This window comes from Hyaena hyaena, unplaced genomic scaffold (assembly GCF_003009895.1).
Source record: "Hyaena hyaena isolate Hyena2069 unplaced genomic scaffold, ASM300989v1 scaffold_32, whole genome shotgun sequence".
NCBI classification, from domain to species: Eukaryota; Metazoa; Chordata; class Mammalia; order Carnivora; family Hyaenidae; genus Hyaena; species Hyaena hyaena.
Genome location: NW_024080663.1, coordinates 234,260 through 261,838, shown reverse-complemented (window position 1 = coordinate 261,838; position 27,579 = coordinate 234,260). Strand labels below are relative to the sequence as shown.

The 27,579-nt window shown below is 40.3% G+C and overlaps 1 protein-coding gene across 6 annotated transcripts in view; it reads left to right on the top strand.

Moving 5' to 3' along the window:
• The window catches only part of CDC14A (cell division cycle 14A), a 168,066-nt gene that overhangs the window by 93,698 nt on the left and 46,789 nt on the right, over positions 1-27,579 (top strand). For all 6 annotated transcript variants that reach the window (XR_005527732.1, XM_039228456.1, XM_039228457.1 and 3 more), the window contains 3 exons: positions 3,284-3,371; positions 10,727-10,957; positions 18,917-19,055. Coding sequence is in view for 5 of the 6 variants with exons in the window: in XM_039228456.1 (XP_039084387.1) it covers positions 3,284-3,371; positions 10,727-10,957; positions 18,917-19,055 (458 nt within the window). In the remaining variant the exon portion in view is untranslated. The remainder of the gene's footprint in view (positions 1-3,283; positions 3,372-10,726; positions 10,958-18,916; positions 19,056-27,579) is intronic.

Below are 27,579 nucleotides of genomic sequence, written 5' to 3'. Positions count from 1 at the left end.
AAACCTCTCTGTTGACAAAGGGGATCAGTCCTGTACTTGTTAACCTCAAGGTCTATCTTTTCTATTTTACTGTCTGTTTATTACACTGGTGTAAGGCCAAATGATTTTCAGCATTTGGACTGAAAAATATATTTGTGACCATTACAACAGAGGTATGCCTCACTGGCATAGATGTATTTCTTGGATGTAAAAATTTATGTTTTCAAGTCAAATTATATTTACTTTTTTATTTTTTCAGTTTTAATACTGCGGCTTACTTTTTTGTAAGCAACTTTGAGTTCCTTTTCCCCAAAAACATACTTTATTTATTTATTTATTTATTTATAGTAGGCTCCTCTCTGGGCGGGGCTTGTGCTTACAACCCTGAGGTCAAGGCCTGAACCGAGATCAAGAGTCAGACGCTTAACCAACTGAGCCATGCAGGCAGACGCCCCTCAAATGATATTTTAAATGCACCAGCACAGTTAGCTATTTCAGAGAAACCTGGCGAATCTTTTGTAGATGGAACATTCCTGTGGTAAAGTGACTATTAACATTTAAATGGATCAGTTTCAGGAATTCAGGTTTTTAAAAATTTTACTATAGTGAAGAAGAGTACTTGGTAGGCAGTAGACTTTGGAATGTGAGAGGTAAAACCATCATCTTGCCTCATCCTTGCTGAGATGTTTGTTTATAAAATGTGGCAAATGTGGTAGGGTTGGAAAGTACCTTAAGTTCCTGTCTGATTTAGATTTCTTTGATGTGTGTGTGTGTGTGTGTGTGTGTGTGTATTTAATTAGAAAACCAATGTGTGTCATCCTATTTCACTATTGATAAATATTGACATTTGTGTAATTCACTGTGATAGAAGGCACAAAATATTAATTTGGGAAGCTTACCAAAGTAAGCTTATGTTACCCTACTCAGTTAAGACCTGTAAATTTCTTATTAATTTTTTTTTCAGACTTGGATCTGAGAACCAAATCTTGTTTACTCCATCAACCTTATCCAGGCTACTGAATATAGTCCAGTATTATCTAATGTTTATCTTTTTGGGTAGGCAGATTTGCAAACATATTCCTTTGGTTTTGTGAGTGAATGTATCTTAGTGAGTCCATTGCCCTTCTCCATATGATTGATTATAAAAGGTTACTGTTTAACCAAACGGATGTCTGTAATCCAAGTAAACAGCACAATATATTTACCTAGGCTTACCTAGTGGTCAAGGATACAGAAATAGTGAACATAGAAACTTGTTTTCTTTTGCTGTTCATGAAGAATTGCCTTTAGCCTTTTGATGATTAGAACATACCATTATTTTTGAATTTTTAAGTAATGTTTTAAGTTTATTAATTACTTAAGAAGGATATTGGACCATTAGAGACTGCTTTCTTTAAACAAGAAAAAGTTTAATTATCATAAAGAGCTCTATATTAGACTCTGTATTCAAATTGTTAAAAGTAGATAGTTACACCTGAGATATAACTTGACATGTGTAATCATTGCACTCACAGTATCCCTAAGATTTTATTTCTGGCATTATGGGGATATTGTATTTATTACAGTTAGATTAACACAAATCAGACATTTGTAGTGTCATGTAAAGTTTCATTTTTATAACTTTTTATAACTGAAAAGAAGTGTCTCATTTGAAACAGAAATTGTACAGCTAACTTTTGATTTTCATGAAAATGGGAAATGATAATGGTAATATAAGTAATTAAAGTAGAGGCTCCAGGTTTCCTTGATAGCATTACTTCATTGAATTTAACAAATACTTAAGGGGCTCCTGGGTGGCTCAGTCGGTTAAGCATCCGACTTCAGCTCAGGTCATGATCTCACAGTTTGTGGGTTCGAGCCCCGCATCGGGCTCTGTGCTGACAGCTAGCTCAGAGCCTGGAGCCTGTTTCAGATTCTGTATCTCCCTCTCACTCTGACTCTCCCCTGCTCACACTGTCTTTCTCTCTCTCTCTCAGAAATGAATAAATTAAAACAACAACAACAACAAATACTTAAGAGCTCCTACAGTAGAGTACAGAGTGTATTGGATAAATATTCCTACCATTGAGGTCTTTGCCATGTAGTGGTGGAGGACAGAGCCTTTTTAATGGATATTCTTGGCCCAGTAAAGAGAACTACCTTCCTTCCCAGGCTGGGGAGGTGTCTGGGAGCTACAGAGCCCTGAGGGTGTAGGTGGAGACTAGAAGGCAGGCCTGGCGGTGGGGGCAGGGGTGGGATTGCAGGTGGGCTGAAGAATGCTTACATGAAGAAGCGACCCATGTATTTTATGATGCATTGCACAGATATGTCCTAATTCCCTGCAGAATCTTGGGTACCCTCAGCCCTGCCCCAGTGTTCCATGGGTTTAGAGGCACACTAGGAAGGGAAGGAAAAGGAGGAGATAATGGAGCAGTGGGAAGATGCTGGGCTTCAGGCCTTTTCTGAGGACCTTTTAGAGAGTGTAGACCAGAGGTCGATGACTGGTGATCAAAGTCGGCCCACAGATGTGTTTTATTTATTTGGTTTCATAATATTTAAAAACTTAAAATCGTCAACATTAAATACAGAGAGGTTTCACATGAAAATCATTCAGAAAACCAGCCACATTCAGTTAGCCCTTCCTGCAAGGTGACTAAATTAGCCAGAGCTGAGGAACACCTGCCTGTATTTATGTCTCTTGTCGGACCCGTGTTGCTGCTTGGGTTTGGAACTCTGGCCATAGACTTGGCTGACTCAAGTCTGTGGTCTACCTTGAGGGTTTAATGATCCTCTGGTCCTACTCTCACGTCCTCTGACACTGTCAACACGAGCAGTGACAGCACTGACAACAGTAGCCATCTATAAAAACAGAAAGAAAAAAAAAAGGAAGTGTGTTCACTGTGACCCTGATATTTATAGATTTTTTCATTCCTTAAAATATGTTTACCTGGTTCATGGAAAGTACTTATATTCTCTGTCTTTTATCTTCTTGCCCTTTTGTTTATTGCAGGGACAAGTAATATTTGTTTTCATTTCATGTCATTGCAGAGTAGCCAGGAGACAAAATTATTTTAAACTATATTTTAAAACTTTAAATAAAGTTTTCTAAACTTTTCATATAGTCTATGTAAAACTTTTTCTGAGGCATATCAAAGTATCATTTTGAGATTCAGATGCATGTTTTTAGTTGAAGCTATATTACTTTGTCTTCATGTATGTCCAATAGTACTAACAGAGTGAAAAGCAGTTTTGTTTGTAAGGGTATCCTAAATTGTATAAGAATTATAAAATATTTTTCTTCTCTTTTCTCACAAAATTCTGCCAGCGAGTTGAAAATGGTGACTTCAACTGGATTGTTCCAGGAAAATTTTTAGCATTTAGTGGACCACATCCAAAAAGCAAAATTGAAAATGGTAGGTTTTTCTTTACTTTACCATCCAAAAATTTATTTCAGTTCATCTTCTTTAATTTCTTAATTTCCTCCGATAATCCTTTCTTTTAATAATATTCTCCAAAGAATATTTATTAATTAAAAATTGAACAGTAGTAATTAGTGTGTTAAATATTATAGTTTTATAGGCGGTAAATAATCACTGTTTTTAAACTAGAAGATTTTTAGATTGCCATAAATAGGATGCTCACTTTCCCTGACCCAACTATCAAAGAAGAATCTGAGAAGCAAACTGGTCAAACTAACAAGCAGACTGTTGAATTGTCAGTGGTTCTGAGATTTATTTGGTGGTGGAGTGCTACATCAAGGTATGCTCTGGGAAACATCATGGAGCAATAATGATGATGGAGTCATTTATCGAGTACTTGCTATGCACTAGTTACGAGCTAATCACAGCATCATCTCACTTAATGCACACGCACCTCTATGAGGCATAGGTACACTTATCTCAATTTTGCAGGGGAAGAAACTGAGTCTTGAGTAGGGAATTTGCCCCAAGTAATAGGAGGAACTGGTGCTCCATCCCAGAGCTCGGCTCCTAAATGTCACCACTATACTGATCTATTTATTTAGTTCTATTATGATGATGAGAATACTTTACTAGCTGACAGTAACTAAATTACTTATTTGCAGTATAGGTATAGCCAGGGACATACATACTCAGGACACCAAAACCAAAAAAGCAAATAAACAAGCCTCTTGAATGATACATGATAAGCTATGTGAGCTTTCCCATTAATATTTATTTTCTGGTTATTTATTTTCATCTTTTACATTCCTAGAAGACAAGTAATGATAGGCACCAAAGATTTAAGAATAACTTATGGGAAGAGTACATAAAATTTTAAATTTTCACTTATGAACACAGTAGCTCCTTTTTTCTCTCTCTATCTGCTCACAGACCTGGAACATCAGTCTTTTGAAGGAACATAATCCTAAAACCCCTGATTGAGATTTAGTCTCCTTTCTGCATTATCATCATCCTAAGTATTTAAAAAAATCTTTTTTAATGTTTATTTAGTTTTGAGAGAGACACACATAGAGTGCAGAGTGCATGTAGGGGAGGGACAGAAAGAGAGAGGGAGACACAGAATCTGAAGCAGGCTCCAGGCTCCGAGCTGTCAGCACAGAGCCCAATGTTGGGCTCAAACTCACAAGCTGTGAGTTCATGATCTGAGCCAAAGTCGGACACTTAACCGACTGGTGAGCCACCCAGGAGGCCCACATCATCGGACGTATTAAATCTAAACTCTAGTTTCATTGTACATTGTTATTCACGCATTTAGATTTGCTGATTTGTTTGCACTCCCACACGTGTGCTTCTCAGTTCATAGCTATGACACACCTTCCAGGGAGCTGTCCTTGAATCACGCTTTCCCTGTGATGGGGAAGGCAGGTCTAGGGACATAAGCTCTTACATAGGAGGCCTCTGTTCTGAAGCCAGAATTCTATCTTCTCATTCCTGAATTTGCTAATGAACTTATTTTGCTGCAGACGTTGATTAACCCTCTGTCACGAGAGTTGTTAGGACTCACATGTTATGTGCCCAGGGGAAACTTGCTTTCTGGCGGTTGGTCCTTCAGGACAGGAGCGATTAAATTTGCCTTTGGCCTCCTGTGCAAAACCATCTGACTCACACCCAGGACATCTTTGTAGGTGTATGGTTTCAGTAGTGGCTTTGTCGGTGGGTGTTCAGTTCATGAAGTTCAAAGAATTTTGCTATTTAGGATTCATGTATTGTGTGACATTGTCTTAAAGAGAAGAGAGGTATAATTTAAAGAATCATTTAAAATATTTTTAGAGAGATAATACATATGAAAAAATGAACTGCAGATGAATTAATAAAAAGCATAAAAATGACCTGTAATTCTACCCAAGTTTTCAAGGGTTAATCGTTGGTGGTAGGATAATAGGGGTTTTAATTTTCTTTCCATCTGCTTCTCTGTATTTGCTTGCACACGTTTCCCCCCCTTCTAGGGGAATACACACACACACACACACACACACACACACACAAGTAAACCTTTCTTTCTTTACAAGCATAGCATCATGATTCCTGTCTTAAATCAGCTTTTTCCACTTAACATATTACAGACTTCTTCCCATGGTAGTAAATGTAGATTTTCATTATACTTTCCCTGACTGCATTGTATATTATTCAGCAATGTGCCATAATGCTGTTAATTAATTACTTTTTGAATGAAATCTGCATTGTTTACAGTTTTTCTCTTTAAAAAAGAAAATGCATGGTTGGCAAACACATGCATGTATTTTTTGTAGTTCCTGTTTCTTTTCTAAGTTCTTAAGTGGTAGGATCAGCAGATAAAAGGCTATGAATATTTTATGTGACAATTTTTTAAATTGAAGAACAGTTGACCTACAACTGTATTAGTTGTAATACAATTGTATTAGTTGTAGGTGTGTAACCTAGTGATTTGATATTTCTATACATTAGGACACTGTCACCACCTTAAGTCTGGTTGCCATCAGTCATCCTGCAAAGTTGTTACAATATTATTGAGTATATTTGCTATGCTGTCTATTACATCCCTGTGTCTTACTTATTTTATAATGGGAAAACTGTACTTCCTTAATTGTCAGAAATCTTTAAAAATTCCCTGTGGTATCATATTGTAATATTGGGAAATCATTATAGCTACCATTCGCTTATATGCCAGGAATGGTGCTAAGCTTTTTGTTCACATGTCTCTGTAATAATCAGAACCATCCTCTGAGGGAAGTGGTAGTTATTTTACAGAAGAGAAGAAGAGGCTCAGAGGAGTTACCTCAGTTGTCCAGGTTTACACAGCTAGAAAGTGGCACTGTGTGGATTTAAACACGGGTCTTTTTCATTCCAAATTCTGTGTTCTTTTTCATCTTACTACAGAGGAAGTACATGTTCACTATAGAAAATTTAAGCAATGTAAAGGAAAGTCACCTGCAATTATATAATCTAGAAATAAGCCCTTAAGACATTGCTCTATATACATCTTGTTTTCCCTCTGCACGTATTATGTCCTCTCACATCGAGAAAAAAGCTCTGAAAGGGCTGCTTACCTAGTATTTTGTTGGTTTTCATGATGCCTAGAACAATCTCACCTAAGGCTGTCATTGGTAAATATTGATATTCTACTGGACTTCCCACTTTAAGATCTGGTATTCACTAGAAGCTTCATCGTAGTTTTTGTAAAAGGGCTTCACTTTGTAAATGTTTATGGAGCTTAAGAAAATAATTGTGTGATGGAATTAATAAGCTTGATCCAATTACAGTAAAATCTGGGTGCATTTTTTTAAAATTGAGAAACGCTGTGTTTCCTGGGGAGGCTGGAAGTCATTTAGGGGCTCATTAATAGAAAAGGTAGATTTTAAAGAAGTTAATACTCAGATAGCCATTGCTAGGATGTAGCAAAAGAAGCCCTAAAGTCTTGAGGTCTGAGCAGAATGCATTATGAGAGTCTTATGTGTGTGTTGTGTCAATGGAGACCAAATACAGTTTTTACAGTCATCTTGGTTCACATTATTTTGATGCTGAGGGAGAGAAGTGCCCTTACCTTTGTTGTTGTTTTTGAGCTCTACCTTTTTTTGGTTAAATAAATTTGAGATGCTACATGAATAATAAAGCAGTGGAATGAAATGTACTTTGGATTTCCAGTTCCCAAAAAAAAATCCCCCAAACTCTCAGATGGCAATGTCCTTATCTCTATTTTTAAAAAAGCACAGAGAAAGACAGCTTGAGAGAGAGAATCACAACAATTTGAAGTTGGTTGAGCCTGGTCATTTCATGACAGAAGCAGGTATGCAGAGCTTGGGCAGTGGAGCCTGACTCTGCCCCTAACTGGCTGTGTGAACTTCCCAGACCTCCTCAACCTCTCTGAGCATCCATTTCCTTGTATATCAAACAGGAGGAAATAGGATGCACAATGCAGGCATGTAGTGAAGATCAGAGATATTATATGAAGTGCCTTGCACAGCGTCAGGCACATAATAGATGCTTATTAGAGAGCAGATATTCTGATGACATTTTTCACATTAATTAACCTAATAAACATATTTTATCGTGTCCTACATTTGCCTGCCCATCTTGAGGTTTTTACTGTTAATAATGACTGAGTGGACTAGTCATTTGACCTCTGTTACTCAGTTTCCCAACTTTAAATGAGGGGCTGGGGAAGAGATGAATTTTAAATCTCTCTGCTCTGAAATTCTGATTTCACTCGGCTCTTGGGCTCCACCTGTGCTTTCCTGATACCAGGGCGCCATCTAGTGGGAAATTGGAGGAAGGGGTTGATGAATGTCCGTTCTGCACGTTGCTAAAAGCAGTCCCAAATACAGTAGTAACCCCAGTTATTCAGAAGTCAGAGGATATCGTCATTGTCGTTGGTTACAAGTCACTTGAAAGAGTTTGGGGGATTTTAAAGAAACTTTTTCACCAGCTCTAGGAAGTGCAGCCCCTAATGTTCATATAATGTTCCTTTATTTGGAGACCTAACAGATAGAATCAGGTTGGATGTTACTTGAAATCGGCCCCAGCACAGGCCCTGGATTCTGACTGCCACGGTTCAGATGCTGCCTGTCTCTTACTAGCTGTGTGTGTGGGCCCATTCCCTTTTCTAGGCAGCAGTAATTGGGTAATTGCAAGGTTTCATGAGATGATCTATCTGAAGCACTGCAGTTTGGTGCCTGGCACATAGTAAGTGCTTAGTAAATGTTAGTTATGATATTATTACTTCTGTATCCTGTTGCCATATTTGGATAACTGTCCACTGTTTTTTTTTAATCCAAATGTACACATAGTTTCTCTTAACAGTTAGTTTAGGTGTATTATCTATAATGCCGTTTACTTCTGATGGAAATTAATATGTGAAAAGAAAGATTCTTCCACTCTTGGTGGAGGAGGGGAGGGGATCGACACTAAACCAGCCACTAGCACACCGGGTAACAAGTGCCATCACCGAGGTACCAGGCATGCTAGGAACCCAGGGTCAGAAGTGCTCATCCACCTGCCACACCAAGGCAAGGCCCCCATAGGTTTGTGAGTCCTCTTCTTCCCATTTGTACATAGTGGGAAAGCTCTTGTTTCCTGCTACCGACCATAGTTCTTTTCTCCTTAGGATGTAAATCTGTTGCTGGAAAGTAAGTTGAACCTAGTAGGAATATAGGTTTGTTTTTTCCAAGTAGAAAAGCATCCATTTTCTTTAAATGTGTGTGTGTGTGTGTGTGTGTGTGTGTGTGTATGTGTGTGTGTGTAAGGTACTGCTTCTACACAGAGGATGGAAAATATGTTCTGTATTCCCTGTTTGCTTGGAAGCAGCATGGCCTGTAAGCACCATGTATCTGGACTGTGGATTAGTTTGACCTGCCTTGCAGTTCTTTTTTTTTTTTTTTTTTTAAATATTTTTATTTATTTCTAAGAGAGAGAGAGACAGCGTGAGCAGGGGAGGGTCAGAGAGAGAGGGAGTCACAGACTGAAACAGGCTCCAGGCTCTGAGCTGGCAGTCAGCACAGAGCCCGACGCGGGGCTCGAACCCACGAGCCGTGAGATCATGACCTAAGTGAAAGTCGGACGCTTAACCGACTAAGCCACCCAGGCGCCCCCTGCCTTGCAGTTCTGACTCATCCACTGTGTGACCTTGGCCGGGTATACCAGCTAGGGCTCTTGGTTGCAAGCAACAGAACCCAACTTTGGTAAATTAAACCAAAAAGGCATTGTTTGGGATTATGCTGCGGATCTCACAGCCTCCATGAGAAGGCTGGAGAGGGAGGCCTCGAAAATGAGCAGGGACCAGGGAGATCACGTCTCAGCGGGGTCCAGGCAGGGAAATGGAAGCCACACCATTTCAAACAGAGGGACTTTCACACAAGTGGTTTGTTACAGAGAAGGCTAAAAAGGAAAAAGTCCACACTGGAGAAACCAGATGTTACAGAGGAAACAGCCACTGCCTTTAAAAAGGGAGGAAAAAAAATTAAAAAATAAAAATAAATAAAAATAAAAAGGGAGAAAGTGAGGTTACTGGAAGCTAGGGTCTTGGGAGGGCACCCAGGCTGGTACCGGGGGCTCAGAGGAGAATGCCGCCCAGCCGGTGCTTGCAGCCCGGTGCTGGGGGGCTCCTGCGTTCTGCTGCCCTGCCGAAGCCTTGCTGGCCCCCCGCGGGGAAGTCCCTTCTCCTTCCTCTGGCCTCCACTCACTCTGGTGGTGCTGAGTGCCTCTGATTTTTTGAACTAACAGGAAGCCAGCTGCAAATGCCATCCGCAGACCCCAGCCCCAGCAGGGGAGGCGTGGCTGGCAGCTGAGAGAATGTAGCAAATGACCAGCATATGCAGAGGCCAAAGCGGCAGGAAACGTAGCCAAGCTCACGGGGCAGAAATTGCTGGTTTATTTTGCAGGCTGCCGCCGCCCATATGGGGCTCACCATCCTGAATGAGTTCTGAATGAGATTGTCTCACGGGTGTGCTGTGAGTCTGTGAGCCCTGAATAAGTTCCAGATGCAGTAATCAGGGTGCTGAGAAATGAGTCCCATGTTAATAGCTGGGGCTGCGGGCAAGGTCTGCAGTGGCCAAAGCCCCCAGGGGTCACCTCTGTTGATTGGCCAAGTGTAGGTCACATGTCTGTAACCCAGTGGACGCTGTAGCTCCCGGGGAATACTCCCGTGATACTGGATCCACTTGAAGCTAAAGGGGGATGGGAAGCTCACCAGCTGTACCCCCACCCTTCAAAAGAGAAAATGTCTACAAAAAATTATTAAACTGTTTTAGTTTCTCAGTCTGTTAAATGAGATGAACTATTCTTACCTGAACAGGCTGTTATGAGAATTTAAAGACATTCTATGTGATGGTTACTTATACATGTTAGGTGCTTAATAATTATCAATCTCTTTTGTGACACGGATTGCACTCTGGATGGAAACTAACCCCCTGGCAAGAAGGGTTTAACTGTAATTGAAAAGTATCTGTCAAGCAGAAGAAAAAGCACAAGGAATCGTTCCAGGCCTACTGGGCACATTCGAAGGCCTCCAGAATCTTTGTTTCACTTCGGGAGGCAAAGGCTGCCAGGATTCGAGTCCTGTGGGTGGAGGTTTGACTTTTCATAAGCCATTTCCAATACTCAGAGAAGGTTCTTTCCCTCCCGTGGTGATTTTTCTAGTTATTCGGACTGCTGCTGCTTTAGAAATGTGCTTCGACCTCTTACTCTCTCGGGAAATGCACTTTCTTCCTAAACTCTGTTGAGATCCGTGAAGTCTATAGTGAAGGGTATCTGTGTTTCTGGGTGTGAAAGGTGGCCCGCGTGCCTTGTGCTTACAGCTCCGTTTTTCCCTTCAGGCTATCCTCTGCACGCCCCTGAAGCCTACTTTCCTTATTTCAAAAAGCATAACGTGACGGCAGTCGTGAGGCTGAACAAAAAGATTTACGAGGCAAAGCGCTTCACCGATGCCGGCTTCGAGCACTACGACCTCTTCTTCATAGACGGCAGCACGCCCAGCGACAACATCGTGCGAAGGTTCCTGAACATCTGCGAGAACACCGACGGGGCGATTGCGGTCCACTGCAAAGGTGCGTGAGGCCCTGGCGGTCGCTGTGGCTCTGAGAGGGGAGGAGGCAAAACACAGCAAACCATGCGAATCAAAACCCGTTAGTGGCGTAGGAAAAAGAACATGAGTTTATTTTGTTTGAGAAAACTGGAACACACACCCATTTAAATAACCCCTTCCCAAGGAAAGGTTTGCTTGGATGTGGATATTCGGCGGAGGTATGGTTTTCTGGCTGGGGCAGGTTTTCTGGCCTTACCTTACCCAGCTTTGCTCGTGACACCAGGCCCCACAAGGAGGGAAATCACAGCGACACACCTGTGTGCCTTAGATAGGTACAGTTGTCAAGAGGCAAGAGTTGTTGTGTGTTTAATCCTCTTTCTTCCAGACTTGCCTCTCTCTTTTCTACCCTTCTCCTCCCATCTGATATTTAATGCTCCTATTTTATGACCCAGCCATCTGTGGCCCCATTTTGCCCTCTACGCCCACCTTCCTTAGCTCGTCTTTTGCATCAGGGACCAGAGTGTCTTCCCTGGCCACTGCTAGTGGATGGCAGCACCCCGGGGTAAGCCAGCTTACTTGCTGCAGATGTGTTCCTGACTCTGAGTGAACTGAAAGACTTGATGGTATAAATGAATCTCTGCCCTCTAGGGGTGGGCATTTTCAGGCAGGGGTCCTTGAGATTAATAGGCATCCTGAGGTTGCCAGAGTCCGCAAATAAAAATACAAGATGCCCGGTTAGATTTGAATTTTTGGTAAGCAATGAATATCTTTTTTATTATGTTTCAAATATGTCACAGAACATACATTCTGCATTTTATCTGGCAACCTTGCGTTAGCTACTCAGAACACGTGAAATAACATTTTCTTTAAGCCTCTTTGTAGACTCAGAGGAGGATCAAATTCCATTTTATTTATTTAAAAAATGTTTAAAATATTTACTTATTTTTGAAAGAGAGAAAGAGGAGCATAAGTTGGGGGAGGAGCAGAGAGGAGGGAGGGCACAGAATCTGAAGCAGGCTCCAGGCTCTGAGCTGTCAGCACAGAGCCTGACCCGGGGCTCCAGCTCACAAACCGTGAGATCATGACCTGAGCCGAAGTCAGATGCTTAACCAACTGAGCCACCCAGGTGCCCCTCAAATTCCATTTTGGATCTTCCAGCACGGTGGGAGGTATTTTACTGGGGTCTTTGATTTGAGTGACTGGAGACACCTCTGGCCCCTCCGAGTCAAGTCTAGTTCCTCACATGCAGCGTTTCATAGTGCCACTGGGTGGCGCTGCTGTCACGATTTTGAGTCTTCCAACTGGTTTCCGCGGAGTTTTATGCTAATTGTCTAGTAGGTGTTGGGAATTGTACTGTTCTTTTCAAGCGCCTAGTGCTGCTCTGACTTATTCAGACAAGCATGGCTCTGGTGCTGACAGAAATTGAAATACCATTTTGTAGGCCTTTGTTTCTATGTTTAAGATTTGAGTAGGTGGAGGTACTTGGCTGACATGTGAGCGGTGACAGCAAGCTGCGATTCGCCGGAGACCCAGAGAGATGGAGATGAGCTGCACGCGGCCGGGTTTCCATGAGGCCCCCGTGTCAGGCTCCGTCCACATCAACAGACCCTCCACTGTCCTCTTCCCTTTCCTTAGCAGGATGGGGGTCTCTGATTGGCAGGACGTCCTGTCTCTCGGATGGTGCCGGGGCGCTGTTAGGAGGGTGTCGCCTTGGCTCCCTGCAGACTGCTTTCTGTTCTGAGCAGGTCACCGCGGCGGAGAGCTTGCCCTGGGTGTGGGCCATGGGCCCTCTAACTTTGCCATTCCAGCTCATTTTGGTAAAGATTGCCCAGGCCCAAGAAGAAGCCTGCGTTTCACACTTTCCAAGTACCAGTGGAACGTGAGAGCTGATGGGCAGAGAGCAGCTACTAACATTTAGTAGGAAATACTCACATTTCCTTTTCAAAGTTTATTTTTGTGTCATACAAATCAGTATTTTTCCTCAGATTAGTCCGGCCTTTAATTTCCTAGCCCTGGCCATTAGTTTTATGATTACCAAGTCATAGAGCTTATCTCTGCGTGTCATTTCTTGGATTGACAAATTCATGGGAGAAGAAATGCAGAGCTGTCATTGAAACTCAGTATCTTTTTTTCTTTTTTAAGTTGAAGTATAGTTGGTTCACCACATTACCTTAGTTTCGAGTGTACAGCACAGTGATTGGACAAGTCTAGGTGCTGTGCTCACCACAAGGGCAGCCACCGTCTGTCACCACACAACACTATTATGGTACCTTTGACTATATTCCCTATGCTGTCCCTTCCATCCCGATGACTTATTAATTCCTTAACTAGAGACCTGTGTCTCCCTCTCCCCTTCACCCCTTTGCCTGTCCCTCACCTCCATCCACACTGGCAACCACCAGTTTGTTCTCTGTATTTATGGGTCTATTTCTACTTTTTTGTTTGTTTTGCTTTCTAGATTCCACATATTGAAATTGTATATTATTTGTCTTTCTGACTTATTTCACTTAGCATAATATCCTCTAGGTCTGTCCATGTTGTTGCAAATGGAAAAAAAAAAATCTCATTCTTATGGCTGAGTAATAGTCCAATGTGTGTGTGTGTATCAATCACATATTGTTTATCCATTCACTGATCAGTGGACACTTAACATTGCTTCCATATCTTGGCTATTGTAAATAATGCTATAATAAATAGGGTGCATATTTCTTTTTGAATTAGTGTTTTCATTTTCTTTTGGGTATCAGCATCTCTCTTGATAGCATTTGTCACCTAACTGAAATAATAAAAATGAAACTTCCTGTGTTAAGCTTTCTTATTACAGATATTCTCTGTACTATATCTCAGATCTGTGAATGTTAACATTAAAAAATACAATGTGTCTGTGCAGAGGTTTTTATACTTTTATTTAAAATCAGAACTGTTAGCATCAAGCTGAGTTCTTTTATGAGAAGGTCACATTTACATGTGGTGACATCTTTTGGATAATGTTATTTCATTTGCTTCCACTTGTACACACATGTAGGCTTCCTTTATAAAGATTACACCTTCAGTTTAATTACAGCTGTATTGCTTTTAATAGCATACTTATCTAATACAGGCCTGTTAATTATTTTGACATCTGCCCTAATTGAGTCAGTTTAATTTTCTGGGAATGGAAGTAGCATTGAGCATTTTAATTGAAGTACAAGGAGGAGGGAGAGAGAATCTTATTCCATGTCACGTGAGCTTTCATAGGTACTGGAAGGAGAATGAATATGTCCTACCTCAACATACAGTGCTATACATAGACTCAAACTAGAAACTAATTTGCTGGAAATGTGTGAAATCTTACCGATGACAGTATAGTTCACCTTCCAGTTGTTAAAAGGGATGGCTATGAATTTCTGAAAATTTCTAGCCCAAATAATAATTTAAAAACTGGGAAGACTGTAATGTTCTGATATGTGATTGTTGGTGTTCTATAGGATTTCAGAAAGTGCCCACAACTATAAGGAAATCAGCATTTAACTTGGTATAAATAGAATACTTTTCGATGTCTTGTCTTGCTGTGTCAGGGAGCCCTTTAATTATGAATGCTCTAAGAAATTTGTTAAAGTTTTTATGGAAACTTAGTGAAATGTTCCTATTCTGTTGAATTGTGGTAAGAGCTCCTAACTATTGCGTGCTAAGTACATTCTTTTTATAGACCTAAATTATAGACTCTCTTTAAAAGGGGGAAGCAACTTTAGTTTCAGAGAAATTTGAAAATTTTCTGCACCACCTTTTTTGGTTGCGTGTGTGTGTGTGTGTGTGACTAGGAGCTTAACTGAGGGAGTGAGACCCTTGCACAGAGAGGGGAGCGGTGAGAGGTAACATTGCCTCCAGGAAGGCCATCTCCTCTCCAGACGGACACTGGCATTGGTGACTCCAAGTCTGGTGGGGGGGGGGATGGCGACGCTGGAAGCTCACTGCGTCCTGGATCCTAGGCAGGTTCCTACCGAGTTTCCCGCCGAGGGTTCCCCCAGGCTGCCTGCTGAGTTTTATCCCCCTGGCAGATGCCGAGAGTTAATAACTCTGCAGAGGCAACGAGTATCTGCTCTGGACAGACACATAAAAGCAAATTACTCTTAACACCAACATTAAAGGGAGAGCCCCAGTGAGACCATACTTAAACTTTGCCTTTTTCTAAAGAATATTGACGTTTGGTCTGGGGCAAAAGGTACTTCAGATGAAACAGGCTACACACACACACAAACCTCATCTAACAGAGCACACACCCCTCATGACACACACACACACACACACACACGTATATATTTATACACAGTGTAAATATAATATTTAAAAAGGAAGGCCGGAAGGGAAGTGAATGTCAAGCATCTATAAGCATGAACTTGACTGTAATTTAATTTGCATTTTTAAGTAATCTCCACCTCCAACGTGGGGCTCAAACTCACAGCCCTGAGATCAAGAGTTGCATGCTCCACTGACTGAGCCAACCAGGCACTTCTTATTTGCAGTTTTGCTGTATATTTTCAAGCTGACACTATTGCCCCCAAGGGGGAAGAATTGTTTTTTGGGAGAAACATTCTTTTTCTGCAGGCAAATGCTCTACCACTGAACTATGCCCCCAGCATTCTTTTTCTGTATAAGGCACAGATATACACACAATACATAAAGAGATATGCGGTATACTGTGGCAGTAAAATTTCATCATGGGGGACGATCAGGAAAAATGTCTTAATGAGGCTCCTGGAAGAGGCACTAATGAAATAAAGATTGAGAAATACTAATTTAGAGACAGCTTTTTCACACTTTCACATTTATGGAGCGAGGCTGGATCTGAACAATGGTATTATGTCATAGTAATTGTTTCTTACTTAGTAGAGCTTAAATAAGGGTGCATATCACACCATTAGATGACTTGATGGTGTCTTAGATCTGCTGAGACACTGCGTATTTCAAAGTACTGGAGAGATTAGAGAAGATATTCTTTACTTTTTAACTAGGGAAAGCTGACCAAAGGACCCCTCTTTTTGGGGAAGAGATTCTTAAGCATTTTAAAAACAAAGCCACCTGGAATGCCTGGGTAGCTCAGTTGGCTAATCCCGACTTCGGCTCAGGTCATGATGTCACATTTGTGAATTTGAGCCCCATGTGACGCTCTATGCGGACAGCTCAGAGCCCGGAGCCTGCTTCAGATTCTGTGTCTCCCTCTCTCTCTCTGCCCGTTCCCAGCTCACCTCTGTCTCTCTCTGCTTCTCAAAAATAAATAAGACTAAAAAAAATTAAAAACAAAGTCTTCAACCTTCCTATTTCCTTTTTTTTTTTGTATTTATTTTGAAGAGAGTACAGTCGGAGAGGGGTAGAGACAGGAGGCGGGCAGAGGATCCAAAGCAGGCTCTGCGCCGACAGACTTTTCATGGATGAAATTGACCTTGTACTAGTTTTCCAGGCCAGAGACATCAGTCATTTTTGACTTTTCCTGTGACCTAGTCCCAATGTCTTTCTAATTCAGCTCCTCCTTTTCATCACCACCTGCTGTCCATGTCCACACTGCCCTACTTGTGTTCCCTTCAGCTTGCCTCCGCCTCCCGTCCCCTCCCCCCAGCTGCTCTCTGGCCTTTCCAACATGGCCTGTGTGCTGCCGCCAGATCCATCTGCCTTTATCATGTCACTTTCTTGCCCTCAAATACATAGCAGCTTTATTTTGCCCTTTCCACTGGTTAAAGGAAAAAATACCGATTTTTGCATGATAGCAGTTGTGTGTTTACTACCCATTGATAATATCATGAATTCTGTAATACTTTTTAAATGAGTTGAATTTCGTTCACCAAAGCATCATCTCCGCATATGTGAGGAGTAATAACGCATATATGCAGGAGGTGTGACTTAGGTCAGTGCTCAGAGCACTGTGGACCTGGCTTTGGGGACTCCTAAAGGTAGCTCAGCAGTCCTTCGTGTCTTTGGAACCTCCTCACCTAAGCCCGGGCCCCTCCTCTTGACTCAGGGATGTTCTTTATTCTGGCCTTTCCCACCCATCTGATCTCATTCTGCACTCGACACATACTGACAGTTCTCCAGACCAGCCAGGCTTTCATACCCCGCACGCTTTGCTGAAAATATTCTGTGACCTTCCTATTCTTCAGAGTCTGCTGAAGTCCTCGCCGGTAATGACACATTCTTTGAAGGCGCCAGTGGCTCACATGGTTCCCCTGGCCTTTCCTCTGAGAGCCCAGTTTCAGTTCAGATTTCATTTCTTTGTTATCGTTTCTTGCTTACTATTCTGCAGCCACTCTGATACTCATTGCGGCTAAAAGTTATATCCTATACTTGCTTATACCCTTATCTTGTGAGCCGAAAACCCTGTCTGGGGCATATTGAATAAACGTTTGACTACCTGAATTTAATGTTTAAAAACAGAGGCAGAGACACTTTCTTTTTCTCTAGGAAAAAATGTATCTGATAACAGATTTTAAGTTGTGGAAATATAACTGCATATTGCCTTGCTTATGGGTGATGCTTAAATAAAAATTTATAGTACTGAATCTAACTCCAAGAAACCAGATGTGGAAAGATTTAGAAAATGCTTGTAAGTATTATTGGTTCAGCCCTATATAGTTCATGAGGGGCAAGCATCTTGCTTGTCTTTGTATTTCTGTGTCCAGATCTATCACAGTGCCTCATACACACTTGGGCTCAGTCAGTACCAGTAAAATGAGTGTCAGAATGTGGGCTGAGTGGAAAGAATTCTAGGATGAGAATCAGAACCAGGGGGGGCAGATTTTAGTCCTCGGTTCCATAGTTAGTATACTAATATGAGTCAATCAGTTAATACCTTTGGGCCTCATCTGTTCTGGTATCTGAATAACCACCACTATTTTTTTGAGAACCTGTAGCTTGATATGGTTTTTGAAAATTTTTGCAAAATGAGGGAGTCAACGTGTACTTTTTAAAAAAGATTGGCTAAAATGTAAATAAAGCTCTATCACCTTTATTTTGTTGGAGGAAAAAAATACAGCAATGGGTAAAAACACTTTGAAGAAATAAGAAATCAGAGCTCACGATAATAACTAGTATTTCATGGAAATTCATTTCTATCTGTATTATTTAATCTTATGTAACAGAGATTGGATTCAACATAAAGAAAATAAGCTAACACAAAAGTTGTTAGGAAATGCAGGAGCCTGGGGAAATGGAATTTGAGCACTTCTTTTTGCTTTGTTCTTTCTCAGTGGACTGCGTGCTCTCCCAAGGGCAGGGACCATGTCTCGTTTATTTGTCACTGTGTCCCCAGCTCCTAGCACAGTACCTGGCAAATAGTAGATGCTCCATCAGTACCTACTGGCTGAGGATATCATGGAATCCTGGTCTCTGATGGAGTGAAACGGAGGTTAGGGTGATGACCTGATAGAGGTAGTATTGACTTAACCAGTTGTGGGTTAAGTCAATTGATGGGGCTTGATGACATCCATGGTGTCTTCCAACTTGATTCTATGATTCCTTATTCTAAATTAAGTTAAACATAACTTGGGGCGTCTGGGTGGCTCAGTCGGTTAAGTGTCCAACTTCCGCTCAGGTCATGATCTCATGGTTTGTGAGTTCAAGCCCCAGGTCTGTCTCTGCGCTGGCAGCGCGGACCCCACTTTACATCCTTGATCTTTCACTCTCTGCTCCTCCCCCACTTGCTCTCTCTCTCTCTCTCCCTCAAAAATAAAAAAAAAAAAATAAAGTTAAAAAATCTTAACCATTTAAATAGGTTAAGAAACTGCGTACGATGCTTATTTTAATTATATGATCTATTTTTAGAAGATTTCTTGAGTTAGAATGATCTTTTAACCCCAGATCATGTAAAAAGCATTACATTATTGTCTGGGTTTAAAACCCTGGTATTGTAGTTGACACCATTGCAGTTTCTGGGCATGGTTTGATTTCAGTGTTTTTGTGGGTGCATTTGCTATACTATTTTGTATTTCTTGGTCTGTTTCCTTTCTTGCAGCTGGTCTTGGGAGGACAGGGACGTTGATAGCCTGTTATGTCATGAAACACTACAGGTTTACACACGCGGAAATAATTGCTTGGATCAGAATATGCCGGCCAGGCTCTATTATAGGACCCCAGCAGCACTTTCTGGAAGAGTAAGTATATGGTCCTCATTACTGTATCCCATCCTTGTTCTTTTCTTTTTTTAATAGTTTATTGTCAAGTTGGTTTCCACATAACACCCAGCGCTCATCCCCACAAGTGCCCTCCTCCGTGCCCATCCCCCCCTTCCCCTCCCCCACCCCCATATCCCATCCTTGTTCTGATCATTCCTACCTCTTGTTCTCCTCGTTATGGACCACGTCAAGCCCGTGGTTATAAAACGGCTGCGTTGTGACGGAAGTCTGTGCCTCTAATGGAATAGTGTTGATTTGACAGCTAATGCATTCTAACTTTGTACCTTTTTTATCTCTTGGATCAGGTGAGAGAAGAAAATCACAGAGCCATCTCTGCCTACCTTTTTTCTGTCATTCTATGTGTGATCTGGCTACAGTGCAATTTTCTTATGTCATCCCACTTGACACTTTTCATTCTTTTCTTTTGTTTGCATGTCTAAAAGCAGCATGAAAAAAAAAACACAACTAAGGTCAGTCAGTGATTTCGGTGACATTGCTGCTTTCTTGACAACTAACTAAACTAATAAAATTAGCTGCAACTTAGGAGTTACCAAGGAACAGAAAAGAGAACAGAGTGTTAGTCCTAGCCATGGTGCTAAATAGCTTTATGACTGTTGTTTGCAAGAATGCTTATAAAGTCATTCATTCATTCATTCATTCAATCACATACTCATTAACTATTTGTCAAACCCTAGTCCATAAGGTGGAGAGATTTAACTCGTAAGAGAACAACCCTTTCTGAGTTCCCCTTAAAATTTTTGAAATTACCACTGATTTATCCATTAATAAAATGAGGAGATGAACTTAACACTAGCTCATTCAGGTCCAGCTCTAAAATGTTATCAATATATCTTATACAGAAATCTTATTTTTTTTTCTTTTCATGCTGTAATGGCTGTACTTTGAATAGCATTCTTTTTTATATATAATTAACTTTTTTTGCATTTAAATTGTTTTATGTTGATGAGAAACAAATGATCATGAATTTCCCAGAAAGGTGCTCTAAGTAACCCATAACCATCTGAAACAGTTAAAAGTATTTGAGGAATCCTGATGAGGAATTACTTTAGTTGCCAGTCCCACGGGGAATAAAAAATAGTGCTGGAAATGTGAATTTATACCTTTGCTTCAAAGAATGAAATAGAAGTAGAAAGAAATCACAAGAAAAAATACTCAAGAACAGGATCTTTAAGAAGACAGAGGTTCCCTAGGGCTGGCCTATGAGATACACCTCAAGTAATTATGTTATTTTAGAAGTGTATTCTTTACCAGATCTCAGTGGGCTCCTCCATTTTGCATTACGGTGCCCGTAGCATAGAGCTCAGTGCAGTGTATCTGCAGATGCATGTTGTACTAACTGCTCGCTAACGTTAAATATGCACATGGCCTTAGCATCAGGAGACAGAAACCAAACCACCCCTAAGCCTGGTTCTTTAAAGACATGAATCAATCTCTTAAAACCATTGTTTGGAAGAATATTCATTCACTGGGTACCTACCTACCGAATGCTCATCTTGCTGCAGGGTGGGGCTCACAAGGTGAGGAGACATAGCTGAGAATTGTACCTAGTTTTCCTGGGATGTCAGATTCCACAACCCTTCCACTGCATGCCGGCACACTCCTGCCTCCCTGCTCCCTGCTATGCCTCCTCTCTCGGCCACATCTCAAAATAATAACAGAAGTAATGAGGTTATGAGGCACAGGCGCTCTAGATGGAAGAAAAGTTTTCTTTTCTTTTTTTTTTCACTTAGAGATATTTATGCTAGAAACTCAGGATATTTCCTTCGGTGTGAGTCCATATTACAGTTTTCTAAGTACTTTTCTGTAAGAACTGAGGTGCAGGAATGACTTTCTTGTATAAGCGAAGCATGAAAATCAGTCATTAATTAAAGTCATTCAATTAAAATCAGTCATTAATGCTAAGGCCACAAGCTTCCTGAAGGCAGGTTCTTTGTTTAAGGCACTAGACCTTCCATGTTTTGCAATATTTCTGATAGTGCCAGCATGGGAAAATGCCTGCCTCACTCCCGGCTTTCCTAGGCTTAACTTGATCACCTCCATCAAGGCAGGGGTCTGATCTGCGTTATACTCTGGAGCGGCCGCAGAGGTAGTATTGTGCTTTGCTTGCCTGTGTACACCTCTTTTGTTTTCTTCTCCTCTCATGTTTTTCCTTTCCAAGCCCCACGTCTTGATGTACCGCATAACAGAGGACAATTGCTTAGTGCAATTGTGACACTCATTCATCCGACAGATATTTGTTAGGTGTGTGCTCTCTGTCAGGCCGTGCTCTTGGGATTTGGGATTTCTATACATTGCAAAATGATTCACCACATTTTTAGTCTAGTTTTAAACTGTCATTGTACATAGTTACAGAATTTTTCCTTGTGGTGAGAATTTTTAAGATCTATTCTCTTAGAACTTCCAAATATATAAATACAGTATTATTAAATAGTCATCATGCTGCATGTGACATCCTCTGGACTTACTTACCTTATAACTGGAAGTTTGCACTTTTTGACTCCCTTCTGATAACCACCTCTCACTTTTGGGAACCGTTATCTGTTCTCTGTACTTATGAGCTTGGTTTTATTTTGTTTTTGTCTTCTAGATTCCACATATAAGTAAGATCATATGGGATTTGTTTTCTCTGTGTGACTTATTTCACTTAGCATAATGCCCTCAAGGTCCATCCATGTTATCTCAGATAGCATATTTCCTTTGTTTTTATGGCTGAATGATATTTCATTATATCTATAACACATTTCCTTTATCCATTCATCCATCAACAAATCATTAAGTTGTTTCTATGTTTGGCTATTGTAAGTAATGCTATGGTGAACATGGGGCTGCAAATAACTTTTTGAGTCAGTGTTTTCATTATCTACAGATGAATGCACAGAAGTGCAAATGCTGGATCGTGTGGTAGCTCTAGTTTAAGTTTTTCCAAGAACCTCCATGCTGTTTTCCACAGTAGCTGCACCAACTTCTATTCCCACCCATGGCACACAGGGGCTCCCTTTAAATCCCTCTCTGACTTCTAGCACCATAACTCTGTTCTGCTTGTTTCTGGGCTTTGTTTTCTTCACAGAATATTGTTTTTGAGATACATTCATGTTAAGTATATCAGTAGTTTGTTTCTTTTTGTTACTTAATATTCCATTACGTGAATGTATCATGATGTACTGACCCATACAACTGTTGATGGATATTTGGGGGATGTTTAGTTTTTGGTTATTATGAATGAAACTGCTATGAGTATTCTTCTACCAGTCTTTATGTGGACATGTGCCTAAATTTCCTTTATTTAAATACTTAGGAATGAAGTTCTGGATCATAGGGTTAGATATAGTTTAACTTTATGAAGAACAATTTTCCAAGGTGGTTAAATCATTTCATAGACTGCTTGAATGAGTAGGAGTTATAATTGTTCCACATCTTTGCCAACATTGTTTTGTAAACTTGTTTTTGGGGCAGGAGTGGACCCATTCTGATTGGTGTGAAATAATGTCTGAATTTGTATTTTCCTGATGACTTATGATGTTGAACGTCTTTTCATATACATATGTATCTTTTGTGAGATGTTTGGCCAAGTCTTTGCCTATTAATTTTTTTCTTTTTGTTGATTATGGTAGTTTTTAAAATATATTTTGTTATTACTTTATTTTTTAATTTCAAAATATATTTTATTTCTCCCCTTTTTTGTAGAATTTCCCAAGTATTATTTTATTTTAAAAACATTTGCTGAAGTTATTATAAAACCATTATTTTTTACAGTGCTCTATTCAGAGTTGATGGAAGATATGTTGCTTTTCTGCAAATTATTTAATATTAGGAAGAGCAGTTAAAAGTTTGTAAGTTTCAGCTTTACACAAGGCACTACTTTCCAGTGAGATTATTATTATCATTTTTAATGTTTATTATTGAGAGACAGAGAGAGCATGAGCATGGGAGGAACAGAGACGGGGGAAACACAGAATCCGAAGTAGGCTCCAGGTTATGAGCTGTCAGCACAGAGCCCGACGCGGGGCTTGAACTCAAAAACTGCGAGTTCATGACCTGAGGTGAAGTCGGACACTTAATCGACTGAGCCTCCCAGATGCCCTGAGGTTTTTTTTTTTCCAAGTTGAGGTGTAACTGACATATAACCTATTAATTTCAGGTGTACAACATAATGGTTTGATAAATGTATGTATATTTTAGATACAAGTCTTTTGTCAAATATATGTGCTGTGTGTCTTTTAATGAACAGAATTTAAAATTTTGCTGAAATTGATTTTTGAAAATTAACCATATACCTTGTCACCTTACTAATTTCACTTATTAGCTCTGGCAGTTTTCCCTTTTTTCCTTACTGCTAAGATTTCCAGTACAATGTTAGAGGTGGTGAAGATGGACATCCTTGTCTTGCTGTCAATAGTAGAGGGAAAGCATTCAGTCTTTCACCATTAATTCTGATAGTAGTTGTGGGTCTTTCATAGATGACTTTTATATCAATGAGGAAATTTCCTTCCATTTCTTGTTTATTGAGAGTGTATCTTAATAATAGGTATTGAATTTTGTCAGTTTTTTCTACACTTATCAAGATAATCATATATTTTTTTCTCCTTTATTCTACTAATGTGAATCACATTGATTTTCATATGTGAAGCCATGATGGTCATGATGTGCTTTTATGTTTTCATATGGCTGGATTTGATATGCTAATATTTTCTGAAGGATTTTTGTGACTGTGTTCACCAAAGGTAATGAGGGGTGATTTTCTTTTCTTGTAATGCTTTTAAGTTTCAGAATCAAGGTTATGCTGACTTCCTAAGATGAATTGTGAAACATTTCCATCTCTATTTTCTAAAAAGAATATCTTAAGATGGCATTATTGGATGTAAGGGGTAGGATGGGAAATTGAGATGTGTAATTTGGAGATAAGGGTCTAGTTAATGTTGGATGACCTGGATGGGTTGGTCTTATCGGGCGATGGGGTAACCAGGGTGTGTGCCATGATGGACTTTGTTCTGAAAGTCTTTTACAGCCAGGTGTGGCATCAGTAGAAGCCATGAGGTACAAGACCATCAAGTGACTTTCTATTAAGCAATTCCTTGGGGTTTGGTGAGCAAGGCAATGTGCAAGGCTCCCCAGTGGGATCACTTGCTTAGGCATCTAGAAGGGGAGTGTGAGGTATCCAGGTACTTTCTGCTGCGCTGCAGGGGGTGTTGTGGCCACGGCAGGGGTGAGAGTGGGGTGGGGGGCAGGTGCCCGATCACAGGGAGCCTGAGGTGCTGTAGTGACTACATACTTACGTTCATTTCTGTCCCTGACTGTTTTTAATAGTCCTTTCTGGAAAGTAGATTTCACATTTTCCATGCCTTTCTCTAACCATTCTGAACATAACCTCAACCTTTCTCCTAAGCTCTATTGTGTGTGTGTGTGTGTTTGTGTGTGTGTGTGTGTGTATACAGACACATACGTGTATATGTATATATACACACACTATTAAAATTTTTATTCTGAGATTAACATGCGGTTGTAAGTAATAACAGAGAGAGCTCCTATGTATTTACCCACTTTCCCTGAATGCCAGTATCTTGCAAAATTATAGTATAATACTGCAATCAGGACTTAACCTTGTACAGTTAAGATACAGACACAGAGACCTTTTGTGCTGTTCCTCACATTGCCTTTTTATAGCCACACTCATTTCTTTTCCTGCCCTAATCCTCTTGAACTTCTGACAACTGCTAAACTGTTCTCCATGTACATATTATGCCATTTTGAGGATGTTACATATATGGAATCATAGAGTATGCAACCCTTTAGGCTAGGCAGTCTCCATTCAGTGTAGTTCTCTGGGGTTCATCCAGGCTGTTGCACATATCAGTAACATGTTCCTTCTTTTAGAGATATATTTTTTTAATGTTTTTTATTTATTTCTAGGAGACAGAGAGAGAGAGAGAGACAGCGTGAGCAGGGGAGGGTCAGAGAGAGAGAGGGAGTCACAGACTGAAACAAGCTCCAGGCTCTGAGCTGGCAGTCAGCACAGAGCCCGACACGGGGCTCGAACTCATGAACCGCGAGATCATGACCTAAGTGAAGTCGGACGCTTAACCGACTAAGCCACCCAGGCGCCCCAGTGACATGTTCCTTTTTATGGCTAAGTAGTATTCCAGGGTTTGAATGTACTACTGTTTGTTAACTATAAAGGATAGCTGGGCTGTTTACAGTTTTTGGCTATTATGAATAAAGATGCTGTAAATGTTTGTATCTAGATTTTTGTGTGAAGATAAGTTTTCACTTTTCTGGGATAAGTGCCCAAGACTACAGTTGCTGAGTTGTGTGGTCCATGTTTAGTTTTGTAAGAAACTGTCAAACTGTTTTCTAGAGTGGCTGCTTCGTTTTACATTCTCACCAACAATGCATGGATGATTGAGTTTTTCTTTATATTTTCCAGCTTTTGATGATGTTGCTGTTTCTTTATTGTAGCCACTCTGATAGGTGTGTAATGATGTATCATTGTGGTTTTAATCTGCATTTCCCTAGTAGGTAACAGTGAGCAACTTCTCATGTACTTATTTACTAATCATGTGTCTTTTTGGCCAAGTGTCTATTCATATCTTTTGTCCGTTCTTTGTTGTTTATTTTCTTATTATTGTGTTTTGGGAGTTCTTTATACATTCTTGCTACTAGTTTTTTATCTGATAGATATTTTGAAAATATTTTCTCTCAGTCTGTCACTTGTCTTTCATTCTCTAAATAGGATCTTTCACAGAGGAAAAATTTTAAATTTTCATAAAGTCCCATTGATCATTTTTTCCTATTTTTACATGATGCTTTTAGTATCAAATCTATGATCTCTCTGCTTAGCTCTAGATCCCCATAATTTCTCAGTTTTTTTTTTAAAAAGGTTATGTGTTTTCATTTTAAGTTGGTGATTTATTTATTTATTTATTTATTTTCTTAAATAGTTTATTGTCAAGTTGGTTTCCATATAACACCCAGTGCTCATCCCCACAAGTGCCCTCCTCCATGCCCATCATCCACTTTCCCCTCTCCCCCACCCCCATCAGCCCTCAGTTTGTTCTCAGCATTCAAGATTCATTTTGAGTTAATTTTGTGTGAGGTGTGAGACTTAGGTCAAGGTTCTTTTTTTTGCCCATGGATGTCAGTTGTTCCAGAACTATTGGAAAGGTTATTCTTTCTCCACTGAATTGCTTTGACATCTTTGTTATGAAGGGCATATGTATAGATCTACTTCTTTGTTTTTTATTCTGTTTGTTCCATGGGCGTATATGTCTATCCTTCTAAATGCCACACTCTTTTGATACCACACCGATATCGTGAGCCTGAACATTGGAAGAATGGCCCCACCTCCTTTCTCCTTCTTTAACAAAATGTCTTCACAATACCAGATCCTTTCTTTTCTATGTGAATTTTAGGGTTTTAAAAAATGTTTGTTTATTTTAATGTTTTATTTATTTTTGAGAGAGAGAGAGAGACAGAGTGAGCAGAGAAGAGTCAGAGAGAGAGGGAGACACAAAATCTGAAACAGGCTCCAGGCTCTGAGCTTGCTGTCAGCACAGAGCCTGACGCGGGGCTCGAACCCATGAACCGTGAGATCATGACCTGAGCTGAAGTTGGACGCTTAACTGACTGAGCCACCCAGGCACCCCAAAAAATGTTTATTTATTTTTAAGAGACAGAGAGAGAGAGAGACAGAATGTCAGCAGGGGAGGTGCAGAGGGAGAGGGAGACACAGAATCCGAAGCAGGCTCCAGGCTCTGAGCCTGACGTGGGGCTTGAACTCACGAGCCCTGAGATCATGACCTGGGCTGAAGTGGGACGCTCAACCGACTGAGCCACCAAGGTGCTCACTATGTAAATTTTAGAATAATCTCATCCATATCTACAAAAAAATCATGCTGCAATTGGGATAAGAATGTATTAAACCTCTATGTCGGTTTTGGGAGAATTGACCTCTTTAGTACTATAGAGTCTTCTAATCCATAAACACAGTATGTCTCTTCATTTATTTAGATCTCCTTTGATTTCATTTATCAGCATTGTGTAGCTTTTAGCATACAAGTCCTATTTTGTTAGATTTACACCTAAGTATTTTGCTTTCTTTTGAGTGATTATAAATAGTGTCGTATTTTAAATTTGAACACTAACTTAAATTAGTGTTTATTGCTAGTATATAGAAATACAGTTGATTTTCTATCTATGTTTACTTTGTATCCTGAAATTTAGGGGGGGGGTGTGTGCGTGTGTGTGTGTGTGTGTGTGCACGCGCGCACATACATATTAGTTCCTGGGGACTTCTGTAAAGACAATCGTGTCTGCATATAGGGACAGTTTTATTTCCTTTCCAATCTGCATGTCTTTTATTTTCTTTTCTCCCCTTGATATAGTCTGAACTTCTAGCACTATGATGAATAAGAGTGGTGAGAGCAGACATTCTTTACTTGTTCCCAATCTTGGAGTTAGGGGGAAGCATCTAGGCATTCACCATTAC